The 16,223-nt window shown below is 43.2% G+C and overlaps 1 protein-coding gene across 14 annotated transcripts in view; it reads right to left on the bottom strand.

Annotated features, from left to right (window-relative positions):
• Nucleotides 1–16,223, bottom strand: part of epb41l3b (erythrocyte membrane protein band 4.1-like 3b) — a 114,960-nt gene that overhangs the window by 23,869 nt on the left and 74,868 nt on the right. For 8 of the 14 annotated variants that reach the window (XM_065005975.1, XM_065005970.1, XM_065005969.1 and 5 more), the window contains 5 exons: nt 12,169–12,774; nt 7,782–7,835; nt 6,979–7,017; nt 1,306–1,512; nt 117–182 (listed from right to left, as the gene is read on the bottom strand). In XM_065005975.1, coding sequence (XP_064862047.1) covers nt 117–182; nt 1,306–1,512; nt 6,979–7,017; nt 7,782–7,835; nt 12,169–12,774 — 972 coding nt within the window. Of the gene's footprint in view, nt 1–116; nt 183–1,305; nt 1,513–2,879; nt 2,946–6,978; nt 7,018–7,781; nt 7,836–12,168; nt 12,775–16,223 lie in introns of all 14 variants that reach the window. The other 6 variants (XM_065005976.1, XM_065005978.1, XM_065005982.1 and 3 more) reach the window with 4 other exon arrangements.

Raw genomic sequence — 16,223 nt, 5'->3', positions numbered from 1 at the left:
GAGATACACACAGACACAGATGAAGACACATACAGACAGACACACACACTAAGGAGAGACTTAGCTTACAGTGACCACACAGACACACAGACGCAAACACACAATGGATGTCTTGCCTCAATGCCATTGGCTTGTACCTCCTGCTTCATCTCTTCCTCAGCAGCAGGAACTTCCTCTGTCTCCTACGGAGAAAACACAGTACATTACAGCAGGAACTTCCTCTCTCTCCTACAGAGAAAACACAGTTCTATATTATATATTACAGCAGGAACTTCCTCTCTCTCCTACAGAGAAAACACAGTTCTATATTATATATTACAGCAGGAACTTCCTCTCTCTCCTTCAGAGAAAACACAGTTCTATATTATATATTACAGCAGGAACTTCCTCTCTCTCCTACAGAGAAAACACAGTTCTATATTATATATTACAGCAGGAACTTCCTCTCTCCTTCAGAGAAAACACAGTTCTATATTATATATTACAGCAGGAACTTCCTCTCTCTCCTACAGAGAAAACACAGTTCTATATTATATATTACAGCAGGAACTTCCTCTCTCTCCTACAGAGAAAACACAGTTCTATATTATATATTACAGCAGGAACTTCCTCTCTCTCCTACAGAGAAAACACAGTTCTATATTATATATTCAAACAGGAACTTCCTCTCTCTCCTACAGAGAAAACACAGTTCTATATTATATATTACAGCAGGAACTTCCTCTCTCTCTTACAGAGAAAATACAGTTCTATATTATATATTACAGCAGGAACTTCCTCTCTCTCCTACAGAGAAAACACAGTTCTATATTATATATTACAGCAGGAACTTCCTCTCTCTCCTACAGAGAAAACACAGTTCTATATTATATATTACAGCAGGAACTTCCTCTCTCTCCTACAGAGAAAACACAGTTCTATATTATATATTACAGCAGGAACTTCCTCTCTCTCTTACAGAGAAAATACAGTTCTATATTATATATTCAAACAGGAACTTCCTCTCTCTCCTACAGAGAAAACACAGTTCTATATCATATAGTGTCCATGTTCTGTGATTGTCCAGATTCTTCTCTAGCGCATAAGACAGTGTCCACATGCATAGAGTCTGCCCCCGACCACGTGGGAAAGAAAACCTTGTGCCCCATCCATGCAGTTAGCTCGTCCACCCTGCATCTTACACACAGATGTGGTCAGAGCAGTTGAGTCTCTTCGCTCACCTAAGACCCCTCAGTGTATCCATGCAGTGTACCCATGCAGTTAGCTAGCATGTATTCTAGTACTCCCTAGGTTCCTGGTTCTTACTGAGTCCTGTGGGCTGTTTAGTGGCTCTATCATGGGTGCCTCCTCCACTCCCTCGCTGTGGGAGCGCGCCGGAGGAGACGAGGACAGTCTCTTCTCCCACTCCGTCAGTCCCAGGGATTCAGCGCCACCTGACGTCTCCAGGAAGGAGCGCTTCAGTTCACCGACGTCTCTCTGACGTTTCAGCAGCTCCTCCGACGCCTCTGTGTTCTGAACCACCAATCAGGAGCAGGATAGAAGGACGTCAGGTGCTGATCGACTAATCACCAAGCAGGATACAAGCAGGAAGTAAGGTAGGCAACTAGGCAGGCAATACGAGGGTCGGGAGAGAAGCCATGCGTGGTGTTTTGTATTTCATATGATGGTAGCTTTGATAGGCTAAGCCCCAGGCAGGAGTATCCCAGGGCCGTGAGGATGATTCCCTCCAAGGCTAAGCCCCAGGCAGGAGTATCCCAGGGCCGTGAGGATGATTCCCTCCAAGGCTAAGTCCCAGGCAGGAGTATCCCAGGGCTGTGAGGATGATTCCCTCCAAGGCTAAGCCCCAGGCAGGAGTATCCCAGGGCCGTGAGGATGATTCCCTCCAAGGCTAAGCCCCAGGCAGGAGTATCCCAGGGCCGTGAGGATGATTCCCTCCAAGGCTAAGCACCAGGCAGGAGTATCCCAGGGCCGTGAGGATGATTCCCTCCAAGGCTAAGCCCCAGGCAGGAGTATCTCAGGGCTGTGAGGATGATTCCCTCCAAGGCTAAGCACCAGGCAGGAGTATCCCAGGGCTGTGAGGATGATTCCCTCCAAGGCTAAGCCCCAGGCAGGAGTATCTCAGGGCCGTGAGGATGATTCCCTCCAAGGCTAAGCTGTGAGGAACTGATAAATGACTCTGGAGGCTCAGCACAGACAGCAGGCACAGACACCAGGCACAGTAGCATGACTAGACCAGAATGGGATAAACCAAAGTAACAAGAGTAGGTTCTGCGTCTCAAACGGCACCCTAATTCCCTTTATAGTGCACTACTTTTGACTAGGCTCCCATAGGGATCTGATCTAAAGTAGTGCACTATATATAGGGAATAGGGTGCCAAATTGGAACGCACCCCAGGATGACTAATGAGGATGCATTGCAGCATGGCTTCAGAACAACACTCCCACTTCTCGCTAGGGTTTAGGGTTTAGGGTTTTAGGGGTTTAGGGTTTTAGGGGTTTAGGGTTTTAGGGGTTTAGGGTTAGAGGATTCGCCATTCAGTCCTATCTATCGCTACACAGAGTTAAGAGTATTTCACACAACGATAAGTAGCTTAGGGTTTTAGGGTTTAGGGTTTTAGGGGTTTAGGGTTTTATGGTTTTAGGGGTTTAGTGTTTTAGGCACTAGAGCTGTACCAAGCAGATAAGGTGAGTATCAACACTTCAAAGACCGTAGGATAAGACACGTCCAAATGTCCCAGTAGTATTATTATATATATTATATAAAATCAACATAATTTTGTTGATGCAGTAAAGTTTATTTTTTTCCACAGTTAGGGGGTTCATCACACTAACAGACCTGCATGCGTAATGCACATCATGCTTTTTGGTTTTTCACTAACCTCTAACATGAGATTACTATGCTTGATAAAAACGTTCTCTCCTTTAATTCGCCTTATGAAACTATACTGGAAAGACAAGAGGGGAGAGCATAAGGAATGTAGCGTTTTCACAATATCGTCATTTTGACTTCGATACGAGGTTTAGTATCACGACACTCGATAACAAAACGATCCCACAGGTTTAAAAAAATAAAAAATAATAGAAAATACAACATAATTGGATGATCCAAGTCCACAACCATGATTAAAACTCACATTATGGGATTAATAAAAAGGTCAATACCTTTAGTTCATTTCAAAACGTGAGACATTTGATAGAACTCGAAAGTAAAACAATTCTGGTGCCCAAAACATTTTAATTTTATATAGTGTGGAGTAAAGACGTTTCGGTGCAATGCTAGAAAAATGAATATCTGAAGGGTTATGCTAGAGTACTACAGTAGAGTACTAGATTAGATTACTACAGTAGAGTACTAGATTAGAGTACTACAGTAGAGTACTAGATTAGAGGACTACAGTAGAGTACTAGATTAGATTACTACAGTAGAGTACTACAGTAGAGTACTAGATTAGAGTACTACAGTAGAGTACTAGATTAGAGGACTACAGTAGAGTACTAGATTAGATTACTACAGTAGAGTACTACAGTAGAGTACTAGATTAGAGTACTACAGTAGAGTACTAGATTAGAGTACTAGATTAGAGTACTACAGTAGAGTACTAGATTAGAGGACTACAGTAGAGTACTAGATTCGATTACTACAGTAGAGTACTACAGTAGAGTACTAGATTAGAGTACTAGATTAGAGTACTACAGTAGAGTACTAGATTAGAGGACTACAGTAGAGTACTAGATTAGATTACTACAGTAGAGTACTACAGTAGAGTACTAGATTAGAGTACTACAGTAGAGTACTAGATTAGAGTACTACAGTAGAGTACTAGATTAGAGTACTAGATTAGAGTACTAGATTAGAGTACTACAGTAGAGTACTAGATTAGAGTACTACAGTAGAGTACTAGATTAGAGTACTACAGTAGAGTACTAGATTAGAGTACTACAGTAGAGTACTAGTTAGAGTACTACAGTAGAGTACTAGATTAGAGGACTACAGTAGAGTACTAGATTAGACTACTACAGTAGAGTACTAGATTCGATTACTACAGTAGAGTACTACAGTAGAGTACTAGATTAGAGTACTACAGTAGAGTACTAGATTAGAGGACTACAGTAGAGTACTAGATTAGATTACTATAGTAGAGTACTACAGTAGAGTACTAGATTAGAGTACTACAGTAGAGTACTACAGTAGAGTACTAGATTAGATTACTACAGTAGAGTACTAGATTAGAGTACTACAGTAGAATACTACAGTAGAATACTACAGAGTACTATAGAGTTTTGTTGTGTAAGGCTGTGGTCAATGGTTAGAATCATCAGCATCATGTAATGGAACATACCGGAACATATCAGCCAACAAGGTCGAACAAAATGGCCCCCCAAAAAGAAACATGAATGTGACAGGAGCTATACTGTATATACAGTATATATACTTCAGAAAGTATTCACACCCCTGGACTTATTATGTTGTTCTACAAAAATGGGATTCAAATGCATTTGTCTTTTTTGTTTTGGTCAACGATCTACAGAAAACACACGAATGTCAAAGTGTAATAAAACATTTTTTTTGTGGGGGGGGGGTGTATCCACTGAACCTGGCCGTCCTCTCTCTTCGAGTAGCCTCCCGTAACAGACGACAAGAGTGCACAGGAGCCGGGTTGGGTGCAGGCAGCCATTTGCTCTGACCGACCAATCCTCAAGAATGCTACATGTCTTTCCAGGGAGTTTGTACACACACGGACTGGTTCAAGTGAGGGCCGCCTGAGCCAAGACAAACTAGATGATTTCTGTTTCAGAGAAACTCTTATAACCGCAGGATCTCCACCCTGAACCCGGGTTAGCCATCGTCGTCTCAGTCCTTTTCTTAGACATCTTACACATTGAAGAATAACTCAACTGTTTGTGATAAGAACACTTATGAGAACAAATACACCCTTAAGCAACACAATGTCCAGGTTGGTGAGCACGTCCAGGTTGGTGAGCACGTACAGGTTGGTGAGCACGTACAGGTTGGTGAGCACGTCCAGGTTGGTGAGCACGTCCAGGTTGGTGAGCACGTCCAGGTTGGTGAGCACGTACAGGTTGGTGAGCACGGTGAGCACATCCAGGTTGGTGAGCGCGTACAGGTTGGTGAGCGCGTACAGGTTGGTGAGCGCGTCCAGGTTGGTGAGCGCGTCCAGGTTGGTGAGCACGGTGAGCACGTCCAGGTTGTTGAGCACGTCCAGGTTGGTGAGCACGTCCAGGTTGGTGAGCACGGTGAGCACATCCAGGTTGGTGAGCACGTCCAGGTTGGTGAGCACGTACAGGTTGGTGAGCACGTCCAGGTTGGTGAGCACGGTGAGCACGTCCAGGTTGGTGAGCACGTACAGGTTGGTGAGCACGTCCAGGTTGGTGAGCACGTACAGGTTGGTGAGCACGTACAGGTTGGTGAGCACGTCCAGGTTGGTGAGCACGTACATGTTGGTGAGCACGGTGAGCACGTACAGGTTGGTGAGCACGTCCAGGTTGGTGAGCATGGTGAGCACGTACAGGTTGGTGAGCGCGTCCAGGTTGGTGAGCACATACAGGTTGGTGAGCACATACAGGTTGGTGAGCACATACAGGTTGGTGAGCACGTCTAGGTTGGTGAGCACGCTCAGGTTGGTGAGCACGCACAGGTTGGTGAGCACGCACAGGTTGGTGAGCACGCACAGGTTGGTGAGCACGCTCAGGTTGGTGAGCACGCTCAGGTTGGTGAGCACGCACAGGTTGGTGAGCACGCACAGGTTGGTGAGCACGCACAGGTTGGTGAGCACGCTCAGGTTGGTGAGCACGCTCAGGTTGGTGAGCACGCACAGGTTGGTGAGCACGTCCAGGTTGGTGAGCACGCACAGGTTGGTGAGCACGCTCTACCACTATGGGACAGTTTAGTTTGAGTTTTTACCCATCTACCAATAGGTGCCCTTCTTATACAAACTATTGGGAAAACCTCCCTGGTCTTTGTGGTTGGAAAACCTCCCTGGTCTTTGTGGTTGGAAAACCTCCCTGGTCTTTGTGGTTGGAAAACCTCCCTGGTCTTTGTGGTTGGAAAACCTCCCTGGTCTTTGTGGTTGAATCTGTGTTTGAAATCCACCGCTGGACTGAGGGACCTGACAGATAATCATGTGTGTGGCGTATAGAGTCATTAAGAAAATCACATTAAAAACACTATTATTGCACACAGAGTGAGTCCACGCAACTTATTACGGGACTTGTTAAGCTACTTTTTGGTGAGCACTGATTGATGAGCAAATAATTAATTTGTAAAAAAAAAAAAAAAAAAAGAAAAACCTAATTCTACTTTGACATCGTGGGGTTATTTTGTGTGTAGGGCCAGTGACAAAAAAAAAAACCAGACAATATTTAATTAATTTTAAATTCAGGCTGTAACACAACAAAATGTGGGAAAAAGTCAAGGGGTGTGAATACCTCCTGAAGGCACTGTGTCTAATGTAGCAGAAGGCAAGCTAGACGAGGCAATATACAGGTAGCAGAGACACATACAAACGGAGACCCACATTATCGACACCCTTCATAAAGATGAGCAATAACAAACTGTGATAAAATAAATCATTCAGCTATATTGTATGCAAAAAAAAAAAAAAAAAAAAAAAGGTATTCAAATGATTTGACACTAGTATAATTGCTCAGATAAAGAGTCTGTTTAAGGCCAAGCACCACGCCCCTCATAGGGTCACGCAGATAAACATCTTGATTCTATGTTTAGCGGAGAACTTGTGTGTATAAAGTCACGCTGGAGGGCAATAAAAGCATCTTACGACGCTCTCCGTTGTTCTAGAGTGGTCTGAGGAAGAGGTTGTATTTACGAGTGTTTTCAAGAGCAACTTTAGTAACGATGGTTTTGGGAAACAGCTCGTGGACTTAACGATGTTCTAACAATCAACTTATTCTTATCGGCTGGTTTTGGGAAACCGGGCCTTGACGGTAAACCCTGAGTACCTGTGTCCTCATCTCAGAATGATCATCTTCTGGCTCCGACTGACAGTGCAGAGAAAGAAGGAGAAAGAGAGACGGAGGGAGGTGAGGGATGAGGGAGGGAGGTGAGGGATGAGGGAGGGAGGTGAGGGATGAGGGAGGGAGGTGAGGGATGGAGGTGAGGGATGGAGGTGAGGGATGGATGGATGGATGGAGGGAGGTGAGGGATGGATGGATGGATGGAGGTGAGGGATGAGGGAGGGAGGAAGGTGAGGGACGAGGGAGGGAGGTGAGGGACGAGGGAGGAGGTGAGGGATGGAGGGAGGGAGGTGAGGGATGGAGGGAGGTGAGGGATGGAGGGAGTTGAGGGATGAGGGAGGGAGGTGAGGGATGGATGGAGGGAGGGTGAGGGATGGAGGGAGTGAGGTGAGGGATGGAGGTGAGGGCACAGTAGAGGGAGAGAGAGAGAGATAGCAAAGTAGAGGGATGGAGAAAGAGAGACAGGTACAGTACAGAATCAGGAAACCTGAGATTAAGTCCTGAGTGAAAGTCCTTCACATAAATATACTAATAACATGCACACATAAAACCCCAAAATATATTTGCTACATAGCAGAACGTTTGCTTTAGAAAAATTCACTACACGGGAAAAAAAAAAAATCAGGCATCCCCCAAGAACTCAACCATGGTGAATACTGAAAAAATAAACAGAATCTATTAAATATTAAACCATGGTGAAATTCTCTCCCTCAATGATGGATACACTTGGGAGTCTTCCATGTTTCCAGACTCCCGAGAGAGTTGTTCTCCTGGATGCATCTACCAACCTCGGTGGCCGTAGTTTCCCCGTCAAAGGCAAAGTCAGTTTGCTCGCTGTCCGTCTGGTATGTAGAAAAAAAACGGAACCGTTTCCGATCAGAAAGCAGGGAACGAGAGAAGAGAGTTCAAACGTTCAACACAAACGTTGTTAATATATAATATAATTGAATAACAGGTAACGATCACAAAGAGAGAGGATGGAGCAGCCTTGGGGAAATGAGGTTTGTTTTAAAAAGCAAAACATCACAGTTGCTAAAAAAATAAAACAACGGCGAGGCAGAGAAGAGAAAAGCAACAGAAGAAAACAGAGTTTACAAAACAGACTCCGAGGAAATGTTAACCTTACGGTTTAAGGCCACTTCGGTCAAATTGAATAATTATGTTTTGTAATAAAATCGTTTTTTTTTTGGCTCCATTTGATTTGGAAAGCAATACTTTGTTTCAGTTGGATTTATTTATTTAGCCCATAAGTTAGCTGGGTAAGTTTATAATTTATAAAACAAAACTATTCCTTTTTTCTCCTTCAAAAGCCTTCAATTGACCTGGTGTTAAAAAGTGGTCGGACTTTCAGGCCTCCTCTTAGCATCCATGTGATGATACTATAGGGATGTAATGGGTATGGAGGGGACTTATCAGTCTCTCTGCATTAGTGGAACTAGATCTATACAGGACTCCATTCTGTATGAACTAGATCTATACGGGACTCCATTCTGTATGAACTAGATCTATACGGGACTCCAGTCCATTCTGTATGAACTAGATCTATACGGGACTCCAGTCCATTCTGTATGAACTAGATCTATACGGGACTCCATTCTGTATGAACTAGATCTATACGGGACTCCATTCTGTATGAACTAGATCTATACGGGACTCCATTCTGTATGAACTAGATCTATACGGGACTCCATTCTGTATGAACTAGATCTATACGGGACTCCATTCTGTATGAACTAGATCTATACGGGACTCCAGTCCATTCTGTATGAACTAGGTCTATACGGGACTCCATTCTGTATGAACTAGATCTATACGGGACTCCATTCTGTATGAACTAGATCTATAAGGGTCTCCAGTCCATTCTGTATGAACTAGATCTATACGGGACTCCATTCTGTATGAACTAGATCTATAAGGGTCTCCAGTCCATTCTGTATGAACTAGATCTATACGGGACTCCATTCTGTATGAACTAGATCTATACGGGACTCCATTCTGTATGAACTAGATCTATACGGGACTCCATTCTGTATGAACTAGATCTATACGGGACTCCATTCTGTATGAACTAGATCTATACGGGACTCCATTCTGTATGAACTAGGTCTATACGGGACTCCATTCTGTATGAACTAGATCTATAAGGGTCTCCAGTCCATTCTGTATGAACTAGATCTATACGGGACTCCATTCTGTATGAACTAGATCTATACGGGACTCCATTCTGTATGAACTAGATCTATACGGGATGCCATTCTGTATGAACTAGATCTATACGGGACTCCATTCTGTATGAACTAGATCTATACGGGACTCCATTCTGTATGAACTAGATCTATACGGGACTCCATTCTGTATGAACTAGATCTATACGGGACTCCATTCTGTATGAACTAGATCTATACGGGACCCCAGTCCATTCTGTATGAACTAGATCTATACGGGACTCCATTCTGTATAAACTAGATCTATACGGGACTCCATTCCATTCTGTATGAACTAGATCTATACTGGACTCCAGTCCATTCTGTATGAACTAGATCTATACTGGACTCCAGTCCATTCTGTATGAACTAGATCTATACTGGACTCCAGTCCATTCTGTATGAACTAGATCTATACGGGACTCCATTCTGTATGAACTAGATCTATACGGGACTCCATTCTGTATGAACTAGATCTATACGGGACTCCATTCTGTATGAACTAGATCTATACGGGACTCCATTCTGTATGAACTAGATCTATACGGGACTCCATTCTGTATGAACTAGATCTATACGGGACTCCATTCTGTATGAACTAGATCTATACGGGACTCCATTCTGTATGAACTAGATCTATACGGGACTCCATTCTGTATGAACTAGATCTATACGGGACTCCATTCTGTATGAACTAGATCTATAAGGGTCTCCAGTCCATTCTGTATGAACTAGATCTATACGGGACTCCATTCTGTATGAACTAGATCTATACGGGACTCCATTCTGTATGAACTAGATCTATACGGGACTCCATTCTGTATGAACTAGATCTATACGGGACTCCATTCTGTATGAACTAGATCTATACGGGACTCCATTCTGTATGAACTAGATGTATACGGGACTCCATTCTGTATGAACTAGATCTATACGGGACTCCATTCTGTATGAACTAGATCTATACGGGACTCCATTCTGTATGAACTAGATCTATACGGGACTCCATTCTGTATGAACTAGATCTATAAGGGTCTCCAGTCCATTCTGTATGAACTAGATCTATAAGGGTCTCCAGTCCATTCTGTATGAACTAGATCTATACGGGACTCCATTCTGTATGAACTAGATCTATACTGGACTCCATTCTGTATGAACTAGATCTATACGGGACTCCATTCTGTATGAACTAGATCTATACGGGACTCCATTCTGTATGAACTAGATCTATACGGGACTCCATTCTGTATGAACTAGATCTATACGGGACTCCATTCTGTATAAACTAGATCTATACGGGACTCCATTCTGTATAAACTAGATCTATACGGGACTCCATTCTGTATAAACTAGATCTATACGGGACTCCATTCCATTCTGTATGAACTAGATCTATACGGGACTCCATTCTGTATGAACTAGATCTATACTGGACTCCATTCTGTATGAACTAGATCTATACGGGACTCCATTCTGTATGAACTAGATCTATACGGGACTCCATTCTGTATGAACTAGATCTATACGGGACTCCATTCTGTATAAACTAGATCTATACGGGACTCCATTCTGTATAAACTAGATCTATACGGGACTCCATTCTGTATAAACTAGATCTATACGGGACTCCATTCCATTCTGTATGAACTAGATCTATACGGGACTCCATTCTGTATGAACTAGATCTATACGGGACTCCATTCTGTATGAACTAGATCTATACGGGACTCCATTCTGTATGAACTAGATCTATACGGGACTCCATTCTGTATGAACTAGATCTATACGGGACTCCATTCTGTATGAACTAGATCTATACGGGACTCCATTCTGTATGAACTAGATCTATACGGGACTCCATTCTGTATGAACTAGATCTATACGGGACTCCATTCTGTATGAACTAGATCTATACGGGACTCCATTCTGTATGAACTAGATCTATACGGGACTCCATTCTGTATGAACTAGATCTATACGGGACTCCATTCTGTATGAACTAGATCTATACGGGACTCCATTCTGTATAAACTAGATCTATACGGGACTCCATTCTGTATGAACTAGATCTATACGGGACTCCATTCTGTATGAACTAGGTCTATACGGGACTCCATTCTGTATGAACTAGATCTATACGGGACTCCATTCTGTATGAACTAGATCTATACGGGACTCCATTCTGTATAAACTAGATCTATACGGGACTCCATTCTGTATAAACTAGATCTATAAGAGACTCCAGTCCATTCTGTATGAACTAGATCTATACGGGACTCCATTCTGTATAAACTACAGTGTTACGCATCAGAGGCTTGCATCATAGCAGCTCTGGTCTTGCTAAATGCTTCCTGTTTCACTGTGACGTGTGTGTGTGTGTGTGTGTGTGTGTGTGTGTCATCTAGCTAGAGGTAAATGCAGAGAGACTGACTGAGTGGAACAGTGTGTCTATATGCATCTAGTCTAAAGCAGCCACAGTATACGGCCGTGAATGAAGATGACACGAGATGGGGGGCAGGGGATGAAGCAACATACCCTCTAAATCCACCCTCTAACTGACAAAGGTCCCCGCTGTGGTAAATCAGCCAAACTACATCGGAGTTTACCTTCATATTAGAAGCTGACATTCTTTAAAAAGAAAGAAAAGGAAAGCCATCCAAACAGGAAATGGGGCAACTCGCATGAACATCTCCGTATGCATTAAGATAATGACATGTGGATCATGTGATGGTGATGTCATGACGATGTCATCAAGAGACGAGGCTCTGAAAGTAGGAACACTGACAAGACAAAGTCATTGAGGGTGCGTCTGAAAATGGCACCCTGTTCCCTATACAGGGCACTACTTTTAACCCGAGGAATCGGGAATAGGGTGCCATTTTTGGACGTAGCCCAAGTCTGGACAGTAAAGACTATTCTGTGACCTATACTGGAATAGTATAGTTTAAGGCCTACTGTAAGTAGGACACACCTCTTCATCTTCCTCTTCCTCTTCCTCTGAACAACTGTCATGTTGATGCAGGCCCTGAGCGATGGATGCGGTGAGAGAAGCCGCCTTGGGCTCCAGGTAGCACAGACACAGCGCCAGCGGGAAGGACAGCGTGAGGGCGTAGGGCACCGAGAACGACGTGGACAAGAGGAAGAAGAAGATGAAGAGGAAGCAGGGGATGAGGGAGGGTGACCTGAACGGACGGAAGTGCTGCACGCTCTCGGGGAGGAAGGTGAGCTCCGTGATGTCGGGGAAGGTGAGGTAGCCATCCTCGTCTAGGTAAGAGGAGAGGTCGGGGAGGTGCAGGGAGAAGGAGAACAGAGTGCCGCCCCGCCTCCCGTGGGCCTTCAGCTGTTCTAGACGCTGTTTCCGGGCCGACAGGAGTAACACCTGCTCCTCTAGGAGGGCGGCGGCGCGGTCCGCTTTGGCCTGGCGCCTACGGCACCCCGCAGAGGATTTAACCGGGCTGACGGACGCACAACGTTTACGGGACGCGTTCTCCCTGCGCCGCCGACGGACCTTAGTGGAGGCCACGGGGGAGGAAGGGAGGGAGAGCTCAGAGCGGAGGGGGTCACGGGAATACAGGCACTGAGGGAGGGAGCGGGGACGGGAGATGGTTTGGATGGTGAGTCAATACATATGAGCAGAATGGACGGGAGATGGATGGTGAGTCAATACATATGAGCAGAATGGACGGGAGATGGTATGGATGGTGAGTCAATACATATGAGCAGAAAGGATGGGAGATGGATGGTGAGTCAATACATATGAGCAGAATGGACGGGAGATGGTATGGATGGTGAGTCAATACATATGAGCAGAATGGACGGGAGATGGTTTGGATGGTGAGTCAATACATATGAGCAGAATGGACGGGAGATGGTATGGATGGTGAGTCAATACATATGAGCAGAATGGACGGGAGATGGTATGGATGGTGAGTCAATACATATGAGCAGAATGGACGGGAGATGGATGGTGAGTCAATACATATGAGCAGAATGGACGGGAGATGGATGGTGAGTCAATACGTGTGAGCAGAATGGACGGGAGATGGTTTGGATGGTGAGTCAATACATATGAGCAGAATGGACAGGAGATGGTTTGGATGGTGAGTCAATACATATGAGCAGAATGGAAGGCAGATGGTTTGGATGGTGAGTCAATACATATGAGCAGAATGGACAGGAGATGGTTTGGATGGTGAGTCAATACATATGAGCAGAATGGAAGGGAGATGGTTTGGATGGTGAGTCAATACATATGAGCAGAATGGACGGGAGATGGTATGGATGGTGAGTCAATACATATGAGCAGAATGGACGGGAGATGGTTTGGATGGTGAGTCAATACATATGAGCAGAATGGATGGGAGATGGATGGTGAGTCAATACATATGAGCAGAATGGACGGGAGATGGTATGGATGGTGAGTCCATACATATGAGCAGAATGGACGGGGGGAGAAAAGAAAAGGCTAATTAGACAAGAAGCAGTCAGTTGTAGTAGAGCAGTGGGTCAATAAGCTGGAAGCATTGGGGGGGAATCCATAATAACAGCCAAGTCATTCGCTGTAGGGGAGTTCAGTCACTGCTGTACAATGTACAAAACAACTGGAGAATTAAAGAGGGTGCTATGAAATGAATGTCAAAATGGTGTTTTCTTCGCCCTATGTCATCATCAATTACACAGAATGAATCATTACATTGTTCTCTACAATATTACCACCTTAATAGACTTGACAGTGTAAATATATATTTTTTTATTTTATTTTAACAAAAAAAAAAAAACGTTTTAAACCCTTTTTCTTCCCAATTTCGTGGTTTCCAATTGGTAGTTTACAGTCTTGTCTCATCGCTGCACCTCCCTGTACGGACTCGGGAGAGGCGAAGGTCGAGAGCCGTGCGCCCTTCGAAACAAGACCCTGTCAAGCTGCACTGTTGTGACGTTTCCGCTGGGACCAAATCAAGATCATTTGGATCAACTTCGTCATGTTCACCTCCAGATCCTTGGCTTTCAATGCCTATATTGGCGATCAAACTACGTTGAGAGGGGGCCGATTCTATGGCGATTTAAAGGGAAAGACTCAGAAATACACAACGAAAACCAGGAACAGACGGTCTCTCGCGGAGGGTGGATATTGAGTCTGTTGAATTTAGTCTGTTAGCTTTGTAAGTAGATATATACAGAACAAAATAAATACAACAACTTCAATGATTTTAATGAGTTACAGTAGATAGAAAGAAATCAATTGAAAATTGAATTCATTTGGCCCTAATCTATGGCTTTCACATGACTGGGCAGGGGCGTAGCCATGGGTGGGCCTGGGAGGGCATAGGCCCACCCACTTGGGAGCCAGGTCCAGCCAATCAGAATACGTTTGTTTGTTGTTGTTTGTTTTTTTTTACCAGAAAAGGGATTTATTATATACAGAGATTATATATCCTCAGAGAAATAAGATTTATGGAACATTTCTGTGATCTTTAATTTCAAGCTCATGAAACACTGGGAGCAACACTTTTACATGTTGTGTTCATATTTCTGTTCAGAATATATTTAGTCCTCATTTAGTTTTGTATTCAGTGGATATCTTTTAGAAAAATCACCCTCTTTTCACTGACAAACCTTAACACGCCGCTAGTAAATTAGCTTGTCAAGTTGACGTTGGAAGTTAGCGCCGTTCTGCCAAGTAGCGACCCCACAGTTCTACTGAGGCAGTGACCACTTTCTGATCATGCCTGTGATAACGCTCAAAATCACTCAAAACACGCTACATGTTGTAACGTCCTTTGACAGTAATATAGATGTTGTAACGTCCTTTGACAGTAATATAGATGTTGTAACGTCCTTTGACAGTAATATAGATGTTGTAACGTCCTTTGACAGTATTATAGATGTTGTAACGTCCTTTGACAGTATTATAGATGTTGTAACGTCCTTTGACAGTAATATAGATGTTGTAACGTCCTTTGACAGTAATATAGATGTTGTAACGTCCTTTGACAGTAATATAGATGTTGTAACGTCCTTTGACAGTATTATAGATGTTGTAACGTCCTTTGACAGTATTATAGATGTTGTAACGTCCTTTGACAGTAATATAGATGTTGTAACGTCCTTTGACAGTAATATAGATGTTGTAACGTCCTTTGACAGTAATATAGATGTTGTAACGTCCTTTGACAGTAATAAATCTGTTGTAACGTCCTTTGACAGTAATATAGATGTTGTAACGTCCTTTGACAGTAATATAGATGTTGTAACGTCCTTTGACAGTAATATAGATGTTGTAACGTCCTTTGACAGTAATATAGATGTTGTAACGTCCTTTGACAGTAATAAATCTGTTGTAACGTCCTTTGACAGTAATATAGATGTTGTAACGTCCTTTGACAGTAATAAATCTGTTGTAACGTCCTTTGACAGTAATATAGTTATTGTAACGTCCTTTGACAGTAATATAGATGTTGTAACGTCCTTTGACAGTAATATAGATGTTGTAACGTCCTTTGACAGTATCATAGCTGTTGTAACGTCCTTTGACAGTATTATAGATGTTGTAACGTCCTTTGACAGTATTATAGATGTTGTAACGTCCTTTGACAGTAATTTAGATGTTGTAACGTCCTTTGACAGTAATAAAGATGTTGTAACGTCCTTTGACAGTAATAAAGATGTTGTAACGTCCTTTGACAGTAATATAGATGTTGTAACGTCCTTTGACAGTAATAAATCTGTTGTAACGTCCTTTGACAGTAATATAGATATTGTAACGTCCTTTGACAGTAATATAGATGTTGTAACGTCCTTTGACAGTAATATAGATGTTGTAACGTCCTTTGACAGTAATATAGATGTTGTAACGTCCTTTGACAGTAATATAGATGTTGTAACGTCCTTTGACAGTATCATAGCTGTTGTAACGTCCTTTGACAGTAATATAGCTGTTGTAACGTCCTTTGACAGTAATATAGATGTTGTAACGTCCTTTGACAGTAATATAGCTGTTGTAACGTCCTTTGACAGTAATATAGCTGT

Source organism: Oncorhynchus nerka, linkage group LG20 (assembly GCF_034236695.1).
Source record: "Oncorhynchus nerka isolate Pitt River linkage group LG20, Oner_Uvic_2.0, whole genome shotgun sequence".
In the NCBI taxonomy this organism is placed as follows: Eukaryota; Metazoa; Chordata; class Actinopteri; order Salmoniformes; family Salmonidae; genus Oncorhynchus; species Oncorhynchus nerka.
This window is presented reverse-complemented; position numbering and strand designations above follow the sequence as displayed.